This window comes from Elephas maximus, chromosome 5 (assembly GCF_024166365.1).
Source record: "Elephas maximus indicus isolate mEleMax1 chromosome 5, mEleMax1 primary haplotype, whole genome shotgun sequence".
Classification (NCBI taxonomy): Eukaryota; Metazoa; Chordata; class Mammalia; order Proboscidea; family Elephantidae; genus Elephas; species Elephas maximus.
Genome location: NC_064823.1, coordinates 31,020,743 through 31,042,693, shown reverse-complemented (window position 1 = coordinate 31,042,693; position 21,951 = coordinate 31,020,743). Strand labels below are relative to the sequence as shown.

At 39.5% G+C, this 21,951-nt stretch overlaps 1 protein-coding gene across 2 annotated transcripts in view; it reads right to left on the bottom strand.

Annotated features, from left to right (window-relative positions):
• The window catches only part of PRSS12 (serine protease 12), a 99,665-nt gene that overhangs the window by 54,599 nt on the left and 23,115 nt on the right, over positions 1 to 21,951 (bottom strand). For both annotated transcript variants that reach the window (XM_049885457.1, XM_049885456.1), the window contains exon 5: positions 2,378 to 2,556. In XM_049885457.1, the coding sequence (XP_049741414.1) occupies positions 2,378 to 2,556 (179 nt within the window). The remainder of the gene's footprint in view (positions 1 to 2,377; positions 2,557 to 21,951) is intronic.

Genomic DNA, 21,951 nt, shown 5'->3' with positions numbered 1-21,951 from the left:
TACTGGTCATTTAAATTTAAAAAGCAAGAAAACACAGTAACATAGAAATAGTTCAAAACTCTAACTGCAAAAGAAAAAATACTGAAATATGAAAACAGAATTAGCTATTTGAGATAAAGGGTCATCTGTAATGTCAATGCATTTATTATTCCTTCTCGTTAGTTGTCACTGAGCTGGCTCCAACTCTTGATAACCCCGTCTATAACAGAATGAAACATCTGGCCCTGTGCCATCTTCATGATTTTGGTATGTTCGAGTCCATTCTTGTGGTTATTGTGTATTTTGAGTGCCTTCCAGCACTATATCAAGCAATATTTTATTGTGACTTGTAGGATTTTCACTGGTTGAGTTTTGGAAGTAGATTACAAGCCTTTTCTTCCTAGTCTGTTTTAGTCTAGAAGCTCTGCTGAAACCTGTCTACCATGGGTGGCGCTGCTGGTACACCACTGGCATAGCTTCTAGCATCATAGCAACATGTGAGCCACTACACTACAACAAACTGAAAGATGGGTGATGGTATTAGTCCTTAAGTACCCCATAAATTATAAATTATATATAAATTTTAAAAACTTCTTAACTTTGTTCTTTCATTGATAATACAAGTCCAAATTTGAATCTTATGAACTCAATGAATAACTAATCCCCAGAAAATCCTATAAAGAACTTCCAAGCAGATACACAATAATACAGTAAACTCATACCCAAAAAGAAGATTCAAAAGTCACTTCCATCCAGAATGATTCCAATGAAACATATAAACAATCTAGGATAAAGTTCATATTTTTACGAATCTCTGGAGCTTTTTTTTTTAAAGCATATGAAAGACCCTTAGCAACAACAGAACCATCTATTACTATAATACTTTATAATCTGCAAAGCACTGTTAAACATATAACCAATTTAGTCATCACAGCAATACCACAAGGCCAGCAAAACAGGCACTATTATCCTCATTTGAAAGAGCAGGAAATGAAGACTCAAGAAGATAAAATGCTCTGGCATAAATCATATGCCCTATAGGGTCACTGTGGGTCGGAATCGACTAAGGGGGAATTGAGGACTAGGAAGCCAAGTCTTTTTTCCTAGCCCAAAGTTCTCTCCACTATAACAAACAGCCTCATATATTGCTATTAATAGTAAATACAAAGTCTGTATTTCTATTGTATATAATCGTGTTACTCTGCTAATAAAAACAACAGCATGTGTTAACTAAGAAAACGGAAGGGCATAAATTCAGCACTTGATAGGCTCTACAAAGTCTTTCAATTTTTCTTCCAAAAACGATTACAACATTTTTTCATAAGTTTTTTGCTGTAGAATAGATTCGTGACAATGCAGCCTCTCTTACATGCACATTTCCCTTTTTTTCTCACCAAACATGTAAGCACACACACACATGCCCACTTGCCCTCACACATAACCACTGTATAACACATAACATTTTGACGAGTACACTGCTATCTGGGATAATCAGAAAATTGGGCACGGCAAAGTTAATTTGGTCTCTTGAATAGCGTGCTTTAATCAACAATCCAATGTATGGTTTTACCAGCTATATTCTGAGAATCAAGACAAGTTAAGAGATAAATGGATTAAATATGTAACTATAATACATAATATCTGAAATTTACCATTTTTTGTGGACTGAATTGTGTTTCCCCCGAAATATGCTGTAAATCCTATACCTGTGGATGTAGTCTCATTTGGGAATACGACTTTCTTTGTTATGTTAATGAGTCCATATCTGTGTAAGGTGTGTTTTAAGTCAATCACATTTGAGTTATAAAAAGAGTAGATAAGGCACATAGATGGAAGCACAAACGGACAGGAAGATACATGGCACACGAAGATCGCCAAAAAACAAAGGAACAGATGCTGAAAAGATTCAAGAACCTTTCCCTAGAGCCTGCAGAGAAAGCCTTCCCCTAGAGCCATTCCCTGAATTTGGACTTCTAGCTTCCTAAAAATAACTGTGAGAAAATAAATTTCAGTTCGTTAAAGCAGCACTAAGAAACTAAGACACCATTCCACACTGATTTTAATTATTGGGTACTACGTATTACAACAAAGTCATATTTTCTAATCTAGCTTTATAGGGCCTGTTGTATTGTTACATGCCATCAAGTTGGTTCATGACCCATAACAACCCTATGCACAACAGCATGAAACACTGCTAAAAAAAGCTCACAAATATGTATGAATAAGCATGTAGCATTTTAATATACAATTTTTGTTATTTTTTTTTTAGTTTGACTTGGGGAATTTATTTATTTATATGCTTATTTGGTAAAAGGACCTAAGCTGACGTAGGAAGGTGTGACAAGCCCGAATGGTGTTGGGAGCAAGGGCTGTTATATTAATGAGGTGAACTTGTTACCTGTCAAAGGGGTACAGGACACTCCAGCATCTTCTCTATGGCCACAATTATGTTCTCCCCAGGAACTCTTCGGACATTGCTCAATAGAAAGCTCATTCCCAGTGCAGCGTACCTCATCCAACATTACTGGGCCAGATCCTTCCCCAAAATAGGCCTGGTTCCACGCTTTGGCAATGCCACTGAACATAAAAACATGAGAAGTCTGGATTAGACACAAAAGATTGGCCTGATTTGTTTCCTCTGCCTTTGTTTTTTAGTGATGTTGCATCTATTCTCCATTGGTCATTTCAGCTTCCCTTTTCTCAGAACACTGTTAACTATCTTGAGATTTTACAACCAAAATATATTGAAGAAAAAAAAAAAGTTTGCTAAATGGCTATAATACCCCAGCAATGGAGAAGTCTTGGATAGTCAACTTTTGTGGTTAAAGAGGAGCTTGTTTGACTCATTTTACTAGATATTATAGCAGTTTCTGTTAAGAGAAGACACGTGTGAAAAAAAAAAAAAGCTGAAATTCACTTTTAAATTTAAAACAGCAATTTTAACACCATTAAAGCAAGCATCTAGGGAATGTTCCATTATTCCCTGACCCACTTTCCACTTAAAATGCAGCGTGTGTACCAAGGGGAAGGATAAGGAAATGCGTATAGGAGAAGATGTGATGGAAGACGAGGGGGAAGTAGATTGTTTACGTAGGGATTCCGGGGGAGTTAAAATTTTAAAACTTAAAATCTTAACACTTGAACCACCATCTGGTGTTTGTGGTACCATGAACTCTGAGCAGTCTTCCTCAACAAATATTAAGGATTAATATCTAGAACTAACCGAACAAATGTGAAAGAAAGAAAACAAAGAAATTCTAACACAAATGGTATTGCCAAAATGACTTAATTTTGTGAGACAATTTGTTTTAGGAAGGAAAATGTAATGATAGAACAGAAAGCTAGTTTCTGCTTCTCTGGACAGAAGTAATAACAGCTCAATTCATGGAATTTTTAAAATGAAGTTTTTAATTGTTTCAAAGTGTGTCTACATGACTACAAAATAGTGCAATAAAAAACCACCAAAACCAAACCCAGTGCTGTTGAGTCGATTCCCACTTGTAGTGACCATATAGGACAGAGTAGAACTGCCCCATAGAGTTTCCAAGGAGCGCCTGGTGGATTCAAACTGCCAGCCCTTTGGTTAGCAGCCGTAGCACTTAACCACTACGCCACCAGGGTTTCCAAATAGTGCAATAAAAAAATAGACATATATAAATATAGATATATTACGGGCCATGCCAGAAAGCTATTCTTTCCAAGCTGGATTCTTGAAGAGGAGAGGCAGGTGTAGGAACAGGTCCTTGGATTTAAATCTGGGCTGTATCTTTCACCAACTGGGCTATCTTGGGGAAGTTACTGTTGTAAGAATTAAACTGTCTGTGGATTTTTTCCGGGATGCAAAGTTGGGACACAATAAATGCCATTTCCTTTATCCTTTTCTGAAAACCCTGGTGGCGTAGTGGTTAAGAGCTACAGCTGCTAACCAAAAGGTGGGCAGTTCGAATCCACCAGGCACTCCTTGGAAACTCTATGGGGCAGTTCTACTCTGGCCTATAGGGTCGGTATGAGTCGGAATCGACTCGACAGCAGTGGGTTTAGTTTGGTTTTTTTTTCCCGTTTTCTAGCACTGTTAATGAGTTTCCCCTGACAGTGGACGAATAACACATTTTTCACTCCTAGACAATTTATCTCAAAACTACTTGTTGAAATAAACATCACCGTTTTCAGGTTTCCTCGTCCCCAGAAGGCACAATTAGCGGAGTAGTTGCTGTTAGTTACTGTGCACTCAGCACCAACTCACCGGGACCCCATTTGTGCAGAGTGGAGCCGCACTCCATAGGGTTTTCAAGGTCGTGACCTTTCCGAGGCGCACCTGGGTGGGTTCGAACCGGCAACCTTTCGTCAAATGCTTAACCGTTTGTGCCACCCAGGGATTCCTGGGAGAGTGATCAGGAAGTGAGTAATCACTTAAAATCTTAACAGTTTCTGCTTTCAGTGTTGTAAATTTATTTATTTAAAGTAATTTTAAAAAGAATGTTTATGGCAGTTATTTGTAGCCTATAAAAAAGGCACTAGGCAAATGTAGGTGTGGTTTTTATTAAGGATTATACAATAACGGCCCAAAAGAGCATTAAGCTATGACTTGTACCATTCAATTCCTGATTCTTGTGGCCATGATACAAGTGGATAATAAAACCAAAACCAAAACCAAATCCACTGCCCTCAAGTCGATTCTGACTCATAGCGACCCTATACGACAGAGCAGAACTGCCCTATAGGGTTTCCAAGGAGCACCTGGTGGATTTGAACTACCGACCTTTTTTGGTTAGCAGCCAAGCTCCTAACGACTGTGCTACCAGGGCTCCTAAATGGATAATAGTAGCAAATATTTTCAAGTGTTTTGAAGCATATGAAGTATTTTACCAAAAAAAATAAAGTGGCCAAACAGAAGCTTATTTTTTGAAAAGAAAGCACATACGTTCCCAGAAAAATAGTTCTTAAACCAAAATGATCTTGTAGTAGTCTACAGGGCTGTGAAGAAATTCAAATGTTTTAAAGGTTACATATCCCCTCTGAAAAGAAAATATTTTCATACAGTGTTTACACTAAATTGAACAAGGAAGCAGTTTAACATTCAAAGAAAATAAAACTAAAGTCATGTATTAGTTGCGAGTAATTTCCAGAATTTGAGGGGCTTGAGTAACTGAAGCATGTTGTTTTAAACTCATTAATGTTCATACTAAAATTGGGTCAAGAGAAGGGAGTCACTTGCAGTTGTGTGTCTGAGACGTGGGCTCCTTTTTAGAGGGAGGACCCAAGGTAGGAAAGAAGAAATCCTACAGGATGGCTCCAGAGCAGAGGTCTTCAAACGATGATCCGTGGGCAAATCTAGCCCGCAACCTCTTTTTATATGGCCTGTGAGCCAAGAATGCTTTTTACATTTTAAACAGTGCTAAAAACATCTAAAGGAGAAGACACCTTGTACCATAGAAAATCATGTGAAATTCAAATTATACTGTCCAGAAATAAAGCTTTATTGGTGCAAAAAACAAAAAAAACAAACCCACTGTTGTCAAGACTGTTCCTACTCACAGCGACCCTAAAGAACAGAGTAGGACTGCCCCATTGGATCTTTGCTCTAGAATAAATTCCAGGAAAGAGAAAGATGTATTATGGAAAACTTCAATGGGCTCAAATTCTTTGAGCCAGGATTAGGTGCTACAAGGAAACAACCATTATAACAGAATATAAAATTTGATCCCAAACCCATAAGAGAAACAAAAATAAATCCCAGATGGTTTAAAGAACCATATTAAGAGACAGAAACAATTAAAAGTTACTAAGATTAAATAAGAATATGTTGTTGTTGTTGTTAGTTGTTGTCTTGTCGGCTCCAACTCATGGCAACCCCATGTACAACAGAACAAAATGCCTGGTACTGCACCATCTTCAAGATCATTAGTATGCCTGAGTCCATTGTTGCAGCCACAGTGTGTTTTGAATGCCTTCTAACTTAGGGGGCTCATCTTCCAGCACTATATCAGACAAATATTCTGTTTTCATTGTCTTATTTTTGGAAGTAAATCACCAGGCCTTTCTTTCTAGTCTATACTACTCTAGAAGCTCCGCTGAAACCTGTCTACTGTGGGTGACCCTGCTGGTGTTTGAAATACTGGCAGTATAGCTTCCAGCATCATAACAAGTAAACCACCACAGTTCGACAAACTGACAGATGGCTGATGGAATAGGAACCGTACCCGTGCCCGTTGCTGCATAATCGATTATGAATGCCAGGGTGGTACATGGTTAAATGCTTGGCTGCTAACCAAACGATCAGCAGTTCAAATCCATCAGCTGCTCCATGGGAGAAAGATGTGACAGTCTGCTTTCATAAAGATTACAGCCTTGGAAACCCTGTGGGACAGTCTGCTCTGTCCTACAGGGTCACTATGAGTTGCAATCAACTCAGTGGCAACAGGTTACAATAGAAACATAGTTCTTATAATCTTGAACATAAGGGAGGATTTTCTAAGCAAGATAAGAAACCCAAAAGTCAAAAAAAAAAAAAAGGTTAGGAAAAGGCTATTCTCAGAATACCTAACATCCATGGCCACTGAACATATGATAAACCTCAGTAGTGGTCAAATTAAAGCAATAAGAATGCATGTTTATCTATCAAATTTTCAGATTTTTAAAATACTGATATCCTTTTCATACAATATTTAGGCAAAAATGTTACAAAATGAAGATTTTTTACTCCCAAAGAAAAAAAAAACACAAACCCTACAATCATCTATTGTCTGGGAGTGACCCCATATAGGCTGAGGCCAAATGTTATTGACTGTGTAACACAGATTCTAGGAAAGAGTAAAAGGCCTGGTTAGCTGCCTCTAAACTGTGTCCCTCCCTTGAGGGAGAACACAGGATGGAAGTGTAAAAGCCCCCAGTAGTGACACCCGGGAAAGCTATTTGTATTAAAATGCACTCTTAAAACAGCACTGAATATTCACCTTCTTCCTATATTTTCCCTTGTTTTATAAATATTATTTTAATGGTCACAAAAATGTTTATTTAAAATAAACTAATCAGAAAAAAGTAATAAATTTGAGAACAAAAAACATTACCCAGGCAACTATGATATAAGACAAACTAGGTTTTCTAGTTAATTTTTTAGTTTATTAAAATGAGAAGGTAATATTTATATACACATGCATTCCTTTAACCAGTCAAGAGTACTTCCTGGTCCCCTGCACTGTGCTGGGCTTTTCAGGGAAATACTGAAGAAATTGATGACTCTGCTTTTAAAGGGATTTGACAGTACTGGGGAAGGCAATGAGGAGCCCTGGTGGTACAGTGGTTAAGTGCTCAGCTGCAAACCAAAAGGTCGGCATTTCAAACCCACCAGCTGTTCCTTTTTAGCTGCTCCATGGGAAAAAGATGTGGCAGTGTGCTTCCATAAAGATTTATAGCCTTGAAAACTCTATGGGGCAGTTCTGCTTTGCCCTGTAAGTTCTCCAGGAGTTGGAATCGACTCGAGGGCAACGGCTTTGGGGCAGCCAATATAAAACTAGTGGGCTGTTAAAGTAAGTTCTATCCGAATTCAGACTCAGGTGAAGCTGTGTTTTCTCCATCTTTCTTTTATGGAAGTTATTCCCACTTCAGCCCTGCCAGCTCACCTGTTGCAATAGTCTCAGTGTTGCCAACTTTCTCTTCTGACCACAGAATAAATTTGTGGAGAGGGGGTGCTCTTATATAATATGTTGAGTTATTATTTTCTGCGTAGTTATTGGCCTACATAACAAAAATATCCAATAAACACTAAATTGATTCAATGTCTGATAATTATTCAAAATATTCTTAAACCAATTTAGCTAACCAGATTTTTTTGGTATAAAGTTTTGCTTTTTTGGTTGTTTTGTTGTTTTAATCTTCATAGAGAAAGGCCAAATCAATAGCACCAGCTGCCTAACTCAATCCCATTAGGCTTAGTTACCACTTTGAGATAGAAACAATACAGTTAAGCAATTGTGTGATGCAAGATAATTATTGGTTGGCTTTAAAAAGATCGGCCTTTTAGTAGCAAATACCAGTTTGTGACACTTGCAACCTATGAATGAAAACAAAGTCATTTTTAATTAGTGATATCTTAGATTTCTCTCCGGGAAACAATCCCCTCCATTCCAACAATATTTCATGCATAATGAATACTTACTGTGTGTCAAACACTGGTCTAAATGGCTTTATGTGTATTAATTCGTTTAATCCTCCCTAAAAGCCCATGGAGCTCTGGTAATACGGTGGTTAAGAGTTGGCTGTTAACCAAAACTTCAGGGGTTCAAACCTACCAGCTATCCTTGGAAACCCTACGGGGCAGTTCTACTCTGCCCTGTAGGGTCACCGTGTGTTGGAATAGACTCGACGGCAAAGTGTTTGGTGTTTTTTTTTTTTTTTTTTGAACAAGACCATGGTATTATTATCCCCAATTTACAGATCAGAAAACTGAGGCCCAGAAGTTAAATAATTTACCCATAGTTATACTGCTACTGGGTGGCTGGTAAAGCTTGTCTGGTCACAGAGCAGGCTCTGAAACAGTTCACTATCTTACAGCCTCCTGGGGCATCTTCGACTGACGGTCAAGGTGATTCCTAGTCATGGCAACCTGGTATGTGCAGAGCAGAACTGTGTTCAGTAGGGTTTTCAAGGTTGTAATCTTTCGAACCAGATCACCAGGGCTGTCTTCCCAGGCACCTCTGAATAAATTCCTTTACTGATTAAAATGGGTGTTCTAGACTGGCCTGAGAATCATGTCATCAACAGTCATTGAAAACCTATGGATCACGGTTCTCCGACACACGGGAGGTCGCCATGAGCTGAAATCAACTTTGTAGCAACTGGTTTTGGCTTTCTGGTATTTTTCAACAGTGTAACATGAAAGAAAAAATCCTCAAGACTCTACCTCTCGCTAACAGTATGACTTTGGAGGCATCGAATAATCTCCCTGGCTCTAACTTCCCCTCTGTTAAATAAAGTCTCTTTCCAGCTCAATGATTCCATGTATCAGGTTATCATTACGAAAAAAAAAAAAAAAATTTTAAAGGAACGGTAAAATAAGAGCAAAGAAACATTTTTTAAATAAATTTGTATAAAAATAATTTTATTCTGAACACTCAATAATATGGTTCTGTATAATTTTATAACAAAAAAGCTAAAGTATCCAAAATTTTAAAATTTTATGCAAATTATGATATATGTACACAATAAAATATGATATCACAGTTCTAAACTATGCTTTTAAGTTTTGAAAGACACGAGAAAATGCTTTTTATGTTAAGCACAAAAAAGAAATTCTAATTAAAGTGTCTCCACCTGAACCTTTACTGTGTACATCTGCATGCTCAAGTTATCTAATTTTCGAACATCCGGCTCTTCCCTTCCTGCTCGTCATCTTTCTCCAAGATTTAAGTATCTTTTAAGTACAGTAATTCTTTTTGTATTTAGGAAGACTGTCAGCTACCAAAATCTACAGACGCCATTAAAAGATGAGGGTCAACAAAGGTGCCATCTCACAAAGAAATCGTAAGCACCACTCCTGGGAGGCTTGATGTAGTTCCACTCTGAGAATTCAACAAAGCTAATAAGACTGAGATGAAATTTACCTAAGAACAGATCATACATTGAGACAAACAGCAATTATGTTATCTGCTGTCAACCATATGCCACTTAAAAACTATTGCATCTGAAAGTACTTAGCCTCGAAGTGAGCAAAACAAATTAAAGAGGAAGATGGGTTACAGAATATTGCTCTAATGCAAATGTATGAGAGAACTGTACCATCAAGTGAAAGGAAGACCAACGAACCATGTCAGCTCGGAACATGGGAATATTTATACTAAAAACAAATCTCTGCGAAGCTGGACCATCAGATGGTGCGGAGGCTTGTAGAGGACCTTTGCTGCCTTGCATATTTGAAGATACTTTTCCTTTTAATCACTTTCCAAACATGGCTCTTCTCATAAAAATATAGCAATGCTTGAGAAAGATGTAACATTTTACTTAACCCATGCATATAGTCTTCTTTATGGTCCTCTGAAAGGAGCCCTGATAAAATGCTTGGCTATTAAACGAAAGGTTGTCGGTTCAAACCCACCAGCCATTCCATGGGAGAAAGATGTGGCTGTCTGCCTCCATAAAGATTTACAGTCTTGGAAATCCTATGGGGATTACGATGGCAATAGTTTTTTGGTTTTTATTCCTGGGGTTTGTGGCTCTCTCTATACTCTTGTTGTCTTGGAAGAAGTACAGCCGGAATGCTCCTTAGAAGCCAGGATGACAAGATTACGTCTCACATACTTTGGACATGTTATCAGGAAGGATCAGTCCCTGAGAAGGCTTGTGTGTTGCTATGAGGCTGAATGGGCTTCAGCAGAGCTTCCAGACTAAGAGAGACTAGGAAGAAAGGCCTGGTGATCTACTTCCAAAAATCAGCCAACGAAAACCTTATGGATCACAACAGCGAGATCAATCCATCATGGATATGGTGCAGGATCGGGCAGCGTTTCCTTCTGTTGTGGATGGGGTCACCATGAGTCGGGGGCCCACTCAAAGGCAGCTAACAACAACCACTACATGTATTTTTCTAAGTAACAAAAGCTTGATTTTTCCCCACAGGGAAAAAAATATATGTATAATAATAAATGCCTTATAGCTTAAACTTAGAGAAATCCATATTAAAATTTACATTCATACAACTAGCTCTTCAAAGGAAATAGCCTAAATTCCATAACATGCCATTACTATGTCCTTAACATTCCTAATATTCTTGGGAAATATTTAATTACTAAAGTTTCCTAGTAATTAACATGTGTCTTAGTTATCTAGTGCTGCTATAACAGAAATAGCACCAGTGGATGGCTTTAACAAACAAGTTTATTCTCTTCACGATCCAATAGGCTTGAACTCCGAATTTAGAATGCCACCTCCAAGGGAAGGCTTGCTTTCTTGTCGGCTCTGAAGAAAGGTCCATCTCATCAGTCTTTCCTAGGTCTGGGAGCATCTCAGCACAGGAACCTCAGATCCTGGCGCTGCTTTCTTGGTGGTATGAGGTCCCCAACTCTCTGCTTGCTTCCCCTTCCTTTTATCTCCTGTAAGGGAAAAAGCGGTGCAGGCCATACTCCAGAGACATCCCTTTACACTGGATCAGGGATGTGACCTTAGTAAGGGTGTTACAATACCACCCATATCCTTTTTTTTTTTTTAATTTTTTGTTGTGCTTTAAGTTAGAGTTTACAAATCAAGTCAGTCTCTCATACAAAAATTTACATACACATTGCTATATACTTCTAATTGCTCTCCCCCTAATGAGACAGTCTGCTCTTCCCCTCTACTCTCTCTTTTCGTGTCCATTCCGCCAGCTTCTGACTCCCTCTGCCCTCTCATCTCCCCTCCCGACAGGAGATGCCAACATAATCTCAAGTGTCCACCTAATCCAAGAAGCTCATTCTTCACCAGTATCTTTTTCTATCCCATTGTCCAGTCCAATCCCTGTCTGAAGTGTTGGCTTTGGGAATGGTTCCTGTCCTGGGCCAACAGAAGGTCTGGGAGCTATGACTACCAGGGTCCTTCTAGTCTCAGTCAGACCATTAAGTTTGGTCTTCTTACGAGAATTTCAGGTCTGCATCCCACTGCTCTCCTGCTCCCTTGGAGTTCTCTGTTGAGTTCCCTATCAGGGCAGGCATCGGTTGTAGCCGGACACCATCTAGTTCCTCTGGTCTCAGGATGATGTAGTCTCTGGTTTATGTGGCCCTTTCTGTCTCTTGGGCTCATAATTACCTTGTTTCCTTGGTGTTCTTCATTCTCCTTTGGTCCAGGTGGGTTGAAACCAATTGATGCATCTTAGATGGCCACTTGCTAGCGTTTAAGACCCCAGAGGCCGCTCTCCAAAGTGGGATGCAGAATGTTCTCTTAATAGATTTTATTATGCCAATTGACTTAGATGTCCCCTGAAACCATGGTCCCCAAAACCCCACCCCTGCTACACTGGCCTGCAAAACATTCAGTTTATTCAGGAAACTTCTTTGCTTTCGGTTTAGTCCAGTTGTGCTGACCTCTCCTGTATTGTGTACTGTCTTTCCCCTCACCTAAAGTAGTTCTTATCTACTATCTAATTAGTGGATACCCCTCTCCCTCCCTCCCTTCCTCCCTCCCTCCCTCCCTCCCCTCTCTCATAACCATCAAAAAATATTTTCTTCTCTATTTAAACTATTTCTCCAGTTCTTATAATAGTGGTCTTATACAATATTTGTCCTTTTGCAACTGGCTAATTCCACTCAGCATAGTGCCTTCCAGATTCCTCCATGTTATGAAATCTTTCACAGATACATCACTGTTCTTTATCGATTCCATTGTGTGAATATACCACAATTTATTTAGTCATTCATCTGTTGATGGGCACCTTGGTTGCTTCCATCTTTTTGCTATTGTAAACAGTGCTGCAATAAACATGGGTGTGCATATATCTGTTCCTGTAAAGGCTCTTATTTCTCTAGGATATCGTTCCAAGGAGTGGGATTGCTGGATCGTATGGTAGTTCTATTTCTAGCTTTTTAAGGAAGTGCCAAATTGATTTCCAAAGTGGTTGCACCATTTTACATTCCCACCAGCAGTGTAGAAGTGTTCCAGTCTCTCCACAACCTCTCCAACATTTATTATTTTGTGTTTTTTGAATTAATGCCAGTCTTGTTGGAGTGAGATGGAATCTCATCATAGTTTTGATTTGCATTTCTCTAATGGCTAATGATCGTGAGCATTTCCTCATGTATCTGTTGGGTACCTGAATGTCTTCTTTAGTGAAGTGTCTGTTTGTAAGTTTTGCTCATTTTTTAATTAGGTTGTCTTTTTGTAGTTCAGTTTTTGCAGTATCATGTAGATTTTAGAGAACAGGCACTGATGGGAAATGTCATAGCTAAAAACTTTTTCCCAGTCTGTAGGTAATCATTTTACTCTTTTGGTGAAGTCTTTGGATGAGCATAGGTGTTTGATTTTTAGGAGCTCCCAATTATCTAGTTTTTCTTCTGCCTTGTCAGTAATGTTTTGTCTTCTGTTTATGCTATGTATTAGGGCTCCTAACATTGTCCTTGTTTTTCCTTCCATGGTCCTTATCGTTTTAGATTTTATGTTCAGGTCTTTGATCCATTTTGAGTTCATTTTTGTGCATGGTGTGAGGTATAGGTCTTGTTTCATTTTTTTCACAAAAAGATATCCAGTTATGCCAGCACCATTTGTTAAAGAGACTGTCTTTTCCCCATTTAACTGTTTTGGGGTCTTTGTCAAATATCAACTGCTCATATGTGGATGGATTTATGTCTGGATTCTATGTCCCATTGGTCTATGTATCTGTTGTTGTACTAGTACCAGGCTGTTTTCACTACTGTGGCAGTATAATAGGTTCTAAAATCAGGTAGAGTGAGGCCTCCCACTTTGTTCTTCTTTTTCAGTAATGCTTTGCTTATCCGGGTTCTCTTTCCCTTCCATATGAAGTTGGTGATTTGTTTCTCCATCTCATTAAAGAATGTTATTGGAATTTGGTTTGGAATTGCATTAAATCTATAGGTGGCTTTTGGTGGAACAGACATTTTTACAATGCTAAGTCTTCCTATCCACGAACAAGGTATGTTTTTCCACTTATGTAGGTGTCTTTTGGTTTCTTGCAGAAGTGTATTGTAGTTTTCTTTGTATAAGTCTTTTACATCTCTGGTAAGATTTACTCCTAAGTATTTTATCTTCTTGGGGGCTACTGTAAATGGTATTGATTTGGTGATCTCCTCTTTGATGTTCTTTTTGTTGTTGTAGAGGAATCCATCTGATTTTTGTATGTTTATCTTTTATCCTGATGCTCTGTTGAACTCTTCCATTAGTTTCAGTAGTTTTCTTGTGGGTTCCCTAGGGTTTTCTGTGTATAAGATCATGTCATCTGCAAATAGAGATACTTTTACTTCTTCCTTCCCAATCATCCTTCCTGGATGCCCTTTATTTCTTTATCTAGCCTAATTGCTCTGGCTAGGACATCCAGCACAATGTTGAATAAGAGTGGTAATAAAGGGCATCCTTGTCTGGTTCCTGATCTCAAGAGGAATCCTTTCAGACTCTCTTCATTTAGGATGATGTTGGCTGTTGGCTTTGTATAAATGCCCTTTATTATGTTGAGGAATTTTCCTTCTATTCCTATTTTGCTGACAGTTTTTATCATGAAGTTTTAAACTTTGTTAAATGCCTTTTCTGCATCAATTGATAAAATCATGTGATCCTTGTCTTTTGTTTTATTTATATGATGGACCTAATCCTCTTTAACATAAATTTACAATCACAAAATGGAGGACAAGCACACAATACTGGGAATCACGGCCTAACCAAGCTGACACGTATTTTGGGGGGACACAATTCAATCCATGACATTTCACATTTTGGCTCCCAAAAATTCATGTCCTTGCTACCTGTAAGACACATTCGTCCCATTATATCATAACAAAAGTCTTAAATCAACTGCAAGTCCAAAAATTCCTCATCTGTGAAATCTAGAATACAAGTTATCTGCTTCCAAAATACAATGGCAGAACAGGCACAAGCTAGACATTTCCATTAAAAATGGGAGAAACCAGAGAGAAAGAAGGGATAACAGGCACCAAGCAAGTTAGCAGAACACATTACAGTAGCCCTCAAGGCTCTGCAAATAATCCTCTGTTATCTGAGACCATTTACGCAATGGCCCTGCCATCTAGACTTTAGGTATTGACCACACTCTCTGGATTCTGATTGGAAACCCCTCTACCCTGGGCTTCAGTTTCACCTTCCAGGCCCACTGGGATGGCAGTTTTGCTCCCTCAACTTTAGGCTCGCCATTCTCCTAGTCCATCTGAGTGGCAACCTCACCTTTAGAAACACCAGAGGCCATGACTCCACCCTTTGAAACCCCAGAGATCGTAGCCATACCTTTTGAGCCTGAGGCAGCTTGGCTTCCTGCACTCCTTGTCTCTTCAGCTTCTGTTTCCTGGTTCCTTGGCCTCTCAGCCCTCAGGCCTTACACCCACAACTGCCCTGCTGGGGCAAGTGTTCCAAAGCATCTCACTCTACCAGGAAGACTTCTATTCACAGGCCACTAGCACTCTTGCTCCGTGTGTCGGCTTCAACACTGTCTGGCACTGATTTCCTGATTCTGCTGCTGCCGGCTCGCTGCTGCTGCTCATACTCTGCTGCTGCTTCTCACCAACTGTGCCTTCTCTGGTGTTAACAATTCTCCTCACTTCCTTCTGAGTCTTCTATCCATTCAGTTTCAAAACCGTGGTGGGAGCTATCAAGTTGATTCCAAGTTGATTCAGAACAGAGCTGCCCCATAGGGTTTTCTTGGCTATAATCTTTACAGAAATGGATCACCAGGCCTTTCTCCCATCAACCTTCCAATTAGCAGCTTAATCGTTGTCCCACCAGGGCTCCTCTTTCAAATATAATGGTCCTTAATTAGACTGACCTTGATAGCTAATATTTATTGTATACTTTCTCATTCTAGGAATATTTTTATTCCATCTTTGATTTCTTCTATTACCCAGAGGTTTTTAAGCAAGGTGTTATTCAGTTTCCATGTATTCGATTTTTTTTCTTGCTCTTCCTGTTTTTAATCTCTATTTTGATGGCGTTGTAATCAGAGAAGATGCTTTGCATTATCTCAATGTTTTGGATTTTGTTAAGGGTTGCTTTGTGGCCTAAGATGGCGTCTATTCTGGAGACGTTCCATGTGCATTAGAAAGGAATGTGTAGTTTGTGGCTCTTGAGTGCAGTGTTCTATATATGTCTGTGAGGTCAGGTTGGTTGATTGTAGCCTTTAGATCTTTTATATCTTTTTTTGAGATTTTTTCTCAATGTTCTGTTCTTTACTGAGAGTGGTGTGTTGAAATCTCCTACTATTATTGTGGAACTGTCAATTTCTCTTTTTAGTGCTGTTAAGAGTTTGTTTTATGTATTTTGGAGCCCTGTCATTGGGTGTGTAGATATTTATTATGGTTATGTCCTCATGGTGGATTGTCCCTTTAATCATTGTATAACGTCCTTTGTCTTTTATGCTGAATTTTGTTTTAAAGTCTATTTTATCTGAGATTAGTATTGCCACTCTTGCTCTTTTTTGGTTGCTGTTTGCTTGATATATTTTTTCCATCCTTTGATTTTTAATATATTTATGTGTTTGTTTCTAAGGTGCGTCTCTTGCAGACATTGTGTTGATGGGTCCTGTTTTCTTATCCATTCTGTCATCCTCTGTCTCTTTATGGGTGCTTTTAAGCCATCTAAGTTCAGTGTGATTATTGATAGGTTTGAGTTTATTATTGTCATTTTGTAGTGCCTTTTTTTTTTTGTGGTCCCGATATTTTCTTTGTTCCTCTTACTCTTCTGTGCTGAGTTCCTTTTGTTAGTTTTTTTGTTTGTTTGTTTCATTTTTGTAGATTTTGTGTTTACTGAGGCTTTATTTTTTTTTCTTTATTTTGATGAGTATGTTTGCTAACTTTCTTTTGGTTATCTTGAAATTTACCCCACCTTCCTATGTTTAAACCAGTCTTTTACTACTTGATACCACCTTGACTTCCTCTCCATTTGAAACTTTTATGCCTACACTGTTTGTTCTGACATTGTTGTCATTTACAAACTGACCTCTCTGGTTCCCTGTTGTTTTAGTTTTGTTTTATCCATGAGAGTTTATTACCTAGGTTGGTATCTGGCTGATGCTATCTTGTGTCCTAGATTCAGGTTGTTGTCTGATGTTTTTGGTTTTCTAACTGGAGGGCTCCCTTTAATGATTCTTGTAAGTTTGGCTTTTACATATTCCCTTAATTTCTGTTTATCTGGAAATGTCCCAATTTTGCCATCATATTTGAGTGAGAGTTTTGCAGGATATATTATTCTTGGTTGGCAGTTTTTTTCTTTCAGGGTTTTTTATATATGCCTTCTTGCCTGCATGGTTTCTGCCAAGTAATCAGAGCTTAGTCTTATTGTTTCCCCTTTGTATGTCACTTTTCATATTTCTCAAGCTACTCTCAGGATTCTTTCTTCGTCTTTGGTTTTAGTGAGTGTGATTATCATATGTCTTGGTGATTTTCTTTTGGGGTCTATCTTGTATGGGGTTCATTGAGCTTCTTGGATGGTCAGCGTTTCATCTTTCATGATATTAGGGAAGTTTTCTGTTGATAAATCCTCAGTGATCCTCCCTGTGCTTTAAGTTTTCCCCTCTTGTTCTGGGACTCCAATCACACACATATTTTCTTTTTGATTGTATCTCATATCATTCTCAGGATTTCTTCATTCTTTTCTGATTTTTCCTCAAAGTGGTATCCAAGGATTTGTCTTCAATTTCACTGATCCTGTCTTCCATTGTTTCAAATTTGCTCCTTGTCTTAATTATCTTGTACTGCTATAACAGAAATACCACAAGTGAATGGCTTTAACAAAGAGAAATTTATTCCCTCACAGTCCAGGATACTAGAAGTCTGAATTCAAGATGCCAGCTCCAGGGGAAGGCTTTCTCTCTGTGTCGGTTCTTGGGTAAGGTCCTTTTCATCAATCTTCTCTGGTTGAGGAGCTTCTCAGCACCTGAACCCTGGGTCCAAAGGACTCATTATTCTCCTGGCTCTTATTTCTTGGTGGTATGAGGTCCCCATGTGTTTCTGCTCACTTCTCTCTTTTATATCTCAAAAGAGATTGACTTGAGACAAAATCTAATCTTGTAGATTGAGTCCTGCCTCACTAACATAACTGTCTCTAATCCTGTTTCATTAACATCATAAAGGTAGGATTTACAACACACAGGAAAATCACATCATTGACAAAATGGTGGACAATCACATAACGCTGGGAATCATGGCCTAGCCAAATTGACACACATTTTTAAGGGACACAATACAGACCATAACACTCTAAAACCTTCTATTGTATTGTCCATTTCTGAAATCTTGTTGTTTATCTTTTGAATTTCTAATTTCTGTTTTTGTAAGATATCTATTTATTTTGACATTTTGTTCCTGTATTATTTTCCTGAATTATTCCATTGCTTTCTTTGTGTTTTCCCTGATTTTGTCTATATTTTCCACAATTTTGTCTATTTTTCCTTATTTTCCTTGCCTGCATTTTCCTTTGTCTCTTGGAGAACACTGAATATTAGAGTTTTGAATTCCAGTGCCTCTTCTACCAGAAGATCATCTGGTGTTTTATTCTGATCTCTCTCTGGAGCCTCTTGGCCTTTTTTAAAAAACATGTTTTGATATTGTCTGCTGTCTCTGGGACATTTGGGAATTATTTTCTTCATTTATTGATTGTAGATTTGTTTGTCTCATCCTGCTTTTGTGTTTTATTTAGCTACATCTGGGCAGTCTGGCTGGGCATGTTTTATTGCTTGCTTGCCTGTGGATATGATACTTCTCAGCACCGTGTCCAGGTAGGCAAGACCAGTCACTCAGCTATGGTGCATCAGGGTGTATCCAGTGGGGGTGGAGGGGTGGGGATGGGTATTTTGCCACGTGATCTGGGGCCAATGGGGTGGGGATGGAAGGCAATGCAGGGTGAGGTCTGGGGGACTGTATCGGTACTGATCACGGGCTTGATGATCTAAGTAGACAGGCAGGAGGGAAGGAAGAAGATGTGATGTGTGGCTCTAAGTGGGTGAGTAAAAGAAAGAGAAAGAAAAGCAAAAAAAAAAAAAAAAGAGAGAGAAAGAGAAATGAAGGAAAAAAAGTAAATAAAATGGTAGCACAGTAGGATTTGGTGGGTTGGGGCGGGGCAGACCCAGCGAGGCCATGTGCCAGTGGCTATTTAGCCAAGCAATGTGGCTTAGCCTGACAAGAAGGGGTGTGGGCAGTGCACAAGGCTAGGTAGGCAGGAGAAAGGAAAGGAAAGAGAGAAAAGAGAGAGAAGAGACCAACAAATAAAAATAAAATATACAATAAGAATGGCAACAACAATAAATATGGTGGGGGGAGCCAGCCATTGGGGGCAGGAATGGAATTGGAGTGGTGGCAAGCTGATGACTCTCCCACTGAGCAGCATGGCACAGCCTATCAGGAAGGGGCAGAGGCAGCACAGAGTCCAGGTGGGATGGGGAAGGAAAATGGAGAAGGAGAAAGATAAAGAAAAATAAAAAATATGGCGCTGAAGGAGCTGGCCCGTGAGGGCAGTGCAGACCCAGGGAGGCTGTGTACCAGAGGCTCTCCAGCCAAGTGACACAGCACAGCCCACCAAGAAGGAGGAGAGCAGAACATGGGGCTAGGTGGGTGGGAGAAAGGAAAAGAAGGAAGGGAGCAAGAAAGAAGAAACAACAACCAAAAAAAGAGAAAGAAAAGACCAAACAATAAATAAATAAACAAAATGGCACTGAGGAAGCCAGTTGATGGTGGTGGTGCAGACCCGGCGAGGCCACACACAGTGACTTTCCAGCTGAGTGGTGCAGCATGGCCCCTTGAGAAAGGGCAGGGACAGTGCACAGGGCTGGGTAGGTGGGAGAAAGGAAAAGAAGGAAAGGAGAGAGGGAACAGGAAAAAAGAACAAACCAAACCAAACAAAAAGATCACAGCCCATCAAGAAGAGGACGGTATGGCACATGGGGCTAGTTGGATAGGAGAAAGGAAAGGAAGGAAGGGACAGAGAAAAGCAGCAAAAAACAAACAAATAAACAAAAATGGTGCTGAAGGGGGCAGCTATTGAGGGCGGGGTGAACCCAGTTGGCAGGGAGCTGGTGTCTCTCCAGTTGAGTGACTGTGGCCCATTGGAAAGTGGTGAAGGCCATGTAGAGGGAAGAAAGGTGGGGGGTGGGAAAGTACGTATCCCTGGTTACAGGGTGTTCTGTCTCCCGTTGGCAACTCCTTGCGGTTGATTTCCTGTATTCCCGGTCCATGGTCCTTGATGGCTGTAGTCCAAGATGGTGAATCCATGCCATATTAGCTGGTAGGTGACCTCCACTTCACAGCTCTCCTCATCCTCTGTTGTCTTCACTTTCTTATTGCATTTGGTGCTTGATCGAGTTCTTCATTCCTTTATTTGATGCTTAGGGTTCCAGAAGTGACGTTTGTACCTGTTTTACTTAGTTTTTCAGGTCTCTGCAGAAGGACAGCATGATACTTCTGTCTATAACACCATGTTTGCTCTGCCTCCCTGCTGTATACTGCTAACTTCTTTATAGACACTTGTCGCTGTTAGGTGCTGCTGAGTTGGCACCTTACTTACAGCAACTCCATGCACAAGAGAACAAAATTCTGCCCAGTCCTATGCCATCCCCATAACTGATTTGGGATCAGATCATTACCATCCATAGGGTTTTTACTGGCTGATTTTCAGAAGTAGATCACCAGGCGTTTCTTTCTAGTCCATTTCAGTCTGGAAGCTCCACCGAAACCTGTTCGGCATCATAGCAATATACAATCATCACTGACAGACAGGTGGTGGCTGCACGTGAGGTGCACTGGTCGGGAACCAAACCTAATCTCCCACATGGGAGGTGAAAATTCTACCACCAAACCACCAAGGTCCTCTTATGAACTCTTGCTGTTGTTGTTGTTGTGTTCCATGAAGTCAATTCTGACTCAAAGCAACCCTAAATAACAGAGTAGAGCTGTCCCACAGGATTTCCTAGGCTGTACTCTTTATGGGAGCAGATAGCCAAGTCTTTTCTTCCATAGAGTGGCTGGTGGGTTACAACTGGCCACCTTTTGGTTAGCACCCAAGCACTTAACCATTGTGCCACCAGGACTCCTTTTACAGACAATAAACAAACAAACAAAAACCGAACCCGTTGCTGTCGAGTCAATTCCGACTCATAGCGACCCTGTAAGACAGAATAGAACTGCCCCATAGGGTTTCCTGATGAATTCAAACTGCCAACCTTTTGGTTAGCAACCACTGCATCACCAGGGCTCCTTATAGACAGTAAACCCTATAAACCCTATAAATTAGGAAATATGTTATGGATGAGGAAACTGTGATTAAGAGAATTTCCGTAACTTTTCTCAAATTCAGAAGTATGATTCAAATCCAGGTCATTCTGAGTCCAGAGCCCATGCTCATAATTCTTATGCTATGCTGACTCCAACAGCAGCATCTAAAAACTTTAGGAAAACTGGTCTTGAGTTAATACCCAGTCAGAACACCTAAAAATCTGGTCTCAAAAATTTAAATTAATTACAATTTTCTCAAAAGAAACTAATTGGTCCTACTACTGAAGAAAATAATCATACTGGTAAACTTAACATTACTTAGTAATTAAATCAAACCCCACTGACACAAGATTTGCCATGCTTGTTGCTATCTCATTCATGAACTGTGAATTTGTAGTTAGATACCGGGATCAGTTACAGGGGGAAATGTCTGTCTAGTGGAAGGATCAAGCTGACACCATCTTAACCTTCACGTCTCAATCTTCCCCTCACCAGTGGTGGAAAACCAGAGGTACTCTCTGTGACTCCTAAAGATGAGAACGCATCACCTGTAATTTCTAGCCAAAATGTTTACTTTGATCTAATCAAGCATTTGGCCCTAACCTTCAATTTCAGGAATTACAAGAACCAGAGGAATAAACTAAATGACACTAAAAAATAAATAAATAAATGACACTAGGAGGAGGAAATGAGACAAATCCAGAAAGTGGGACATTTTCCAGAACAACTGGCCTGGTCTCTTCAACAAGTCAGTCTAGTGAAAAAAAGAGGCTGTCTAGATTAAAAGATGTAGGGTCGTAACATCCAGATGTACTACATGGTCATGCACTAAATTCTGCTTCAGACAATCCAGCTGCAAAGGACGCTGTAGAGGCAACTATGGAAATTGGAATATGACGGGTACTAAGTTAAGTTAAGACCAACTATATTAGTTGTGATCAAGACAATTTAGCTACAAAGGACAATGTTTCAATTTTTTAAAAAAAAACATACTCAAGTATTTAGAGGTAAAATGTTAAAATGTCTGCATATTACTTTAAGATACATTAAAAAAAAAACCCAAACCCGTTGCCTT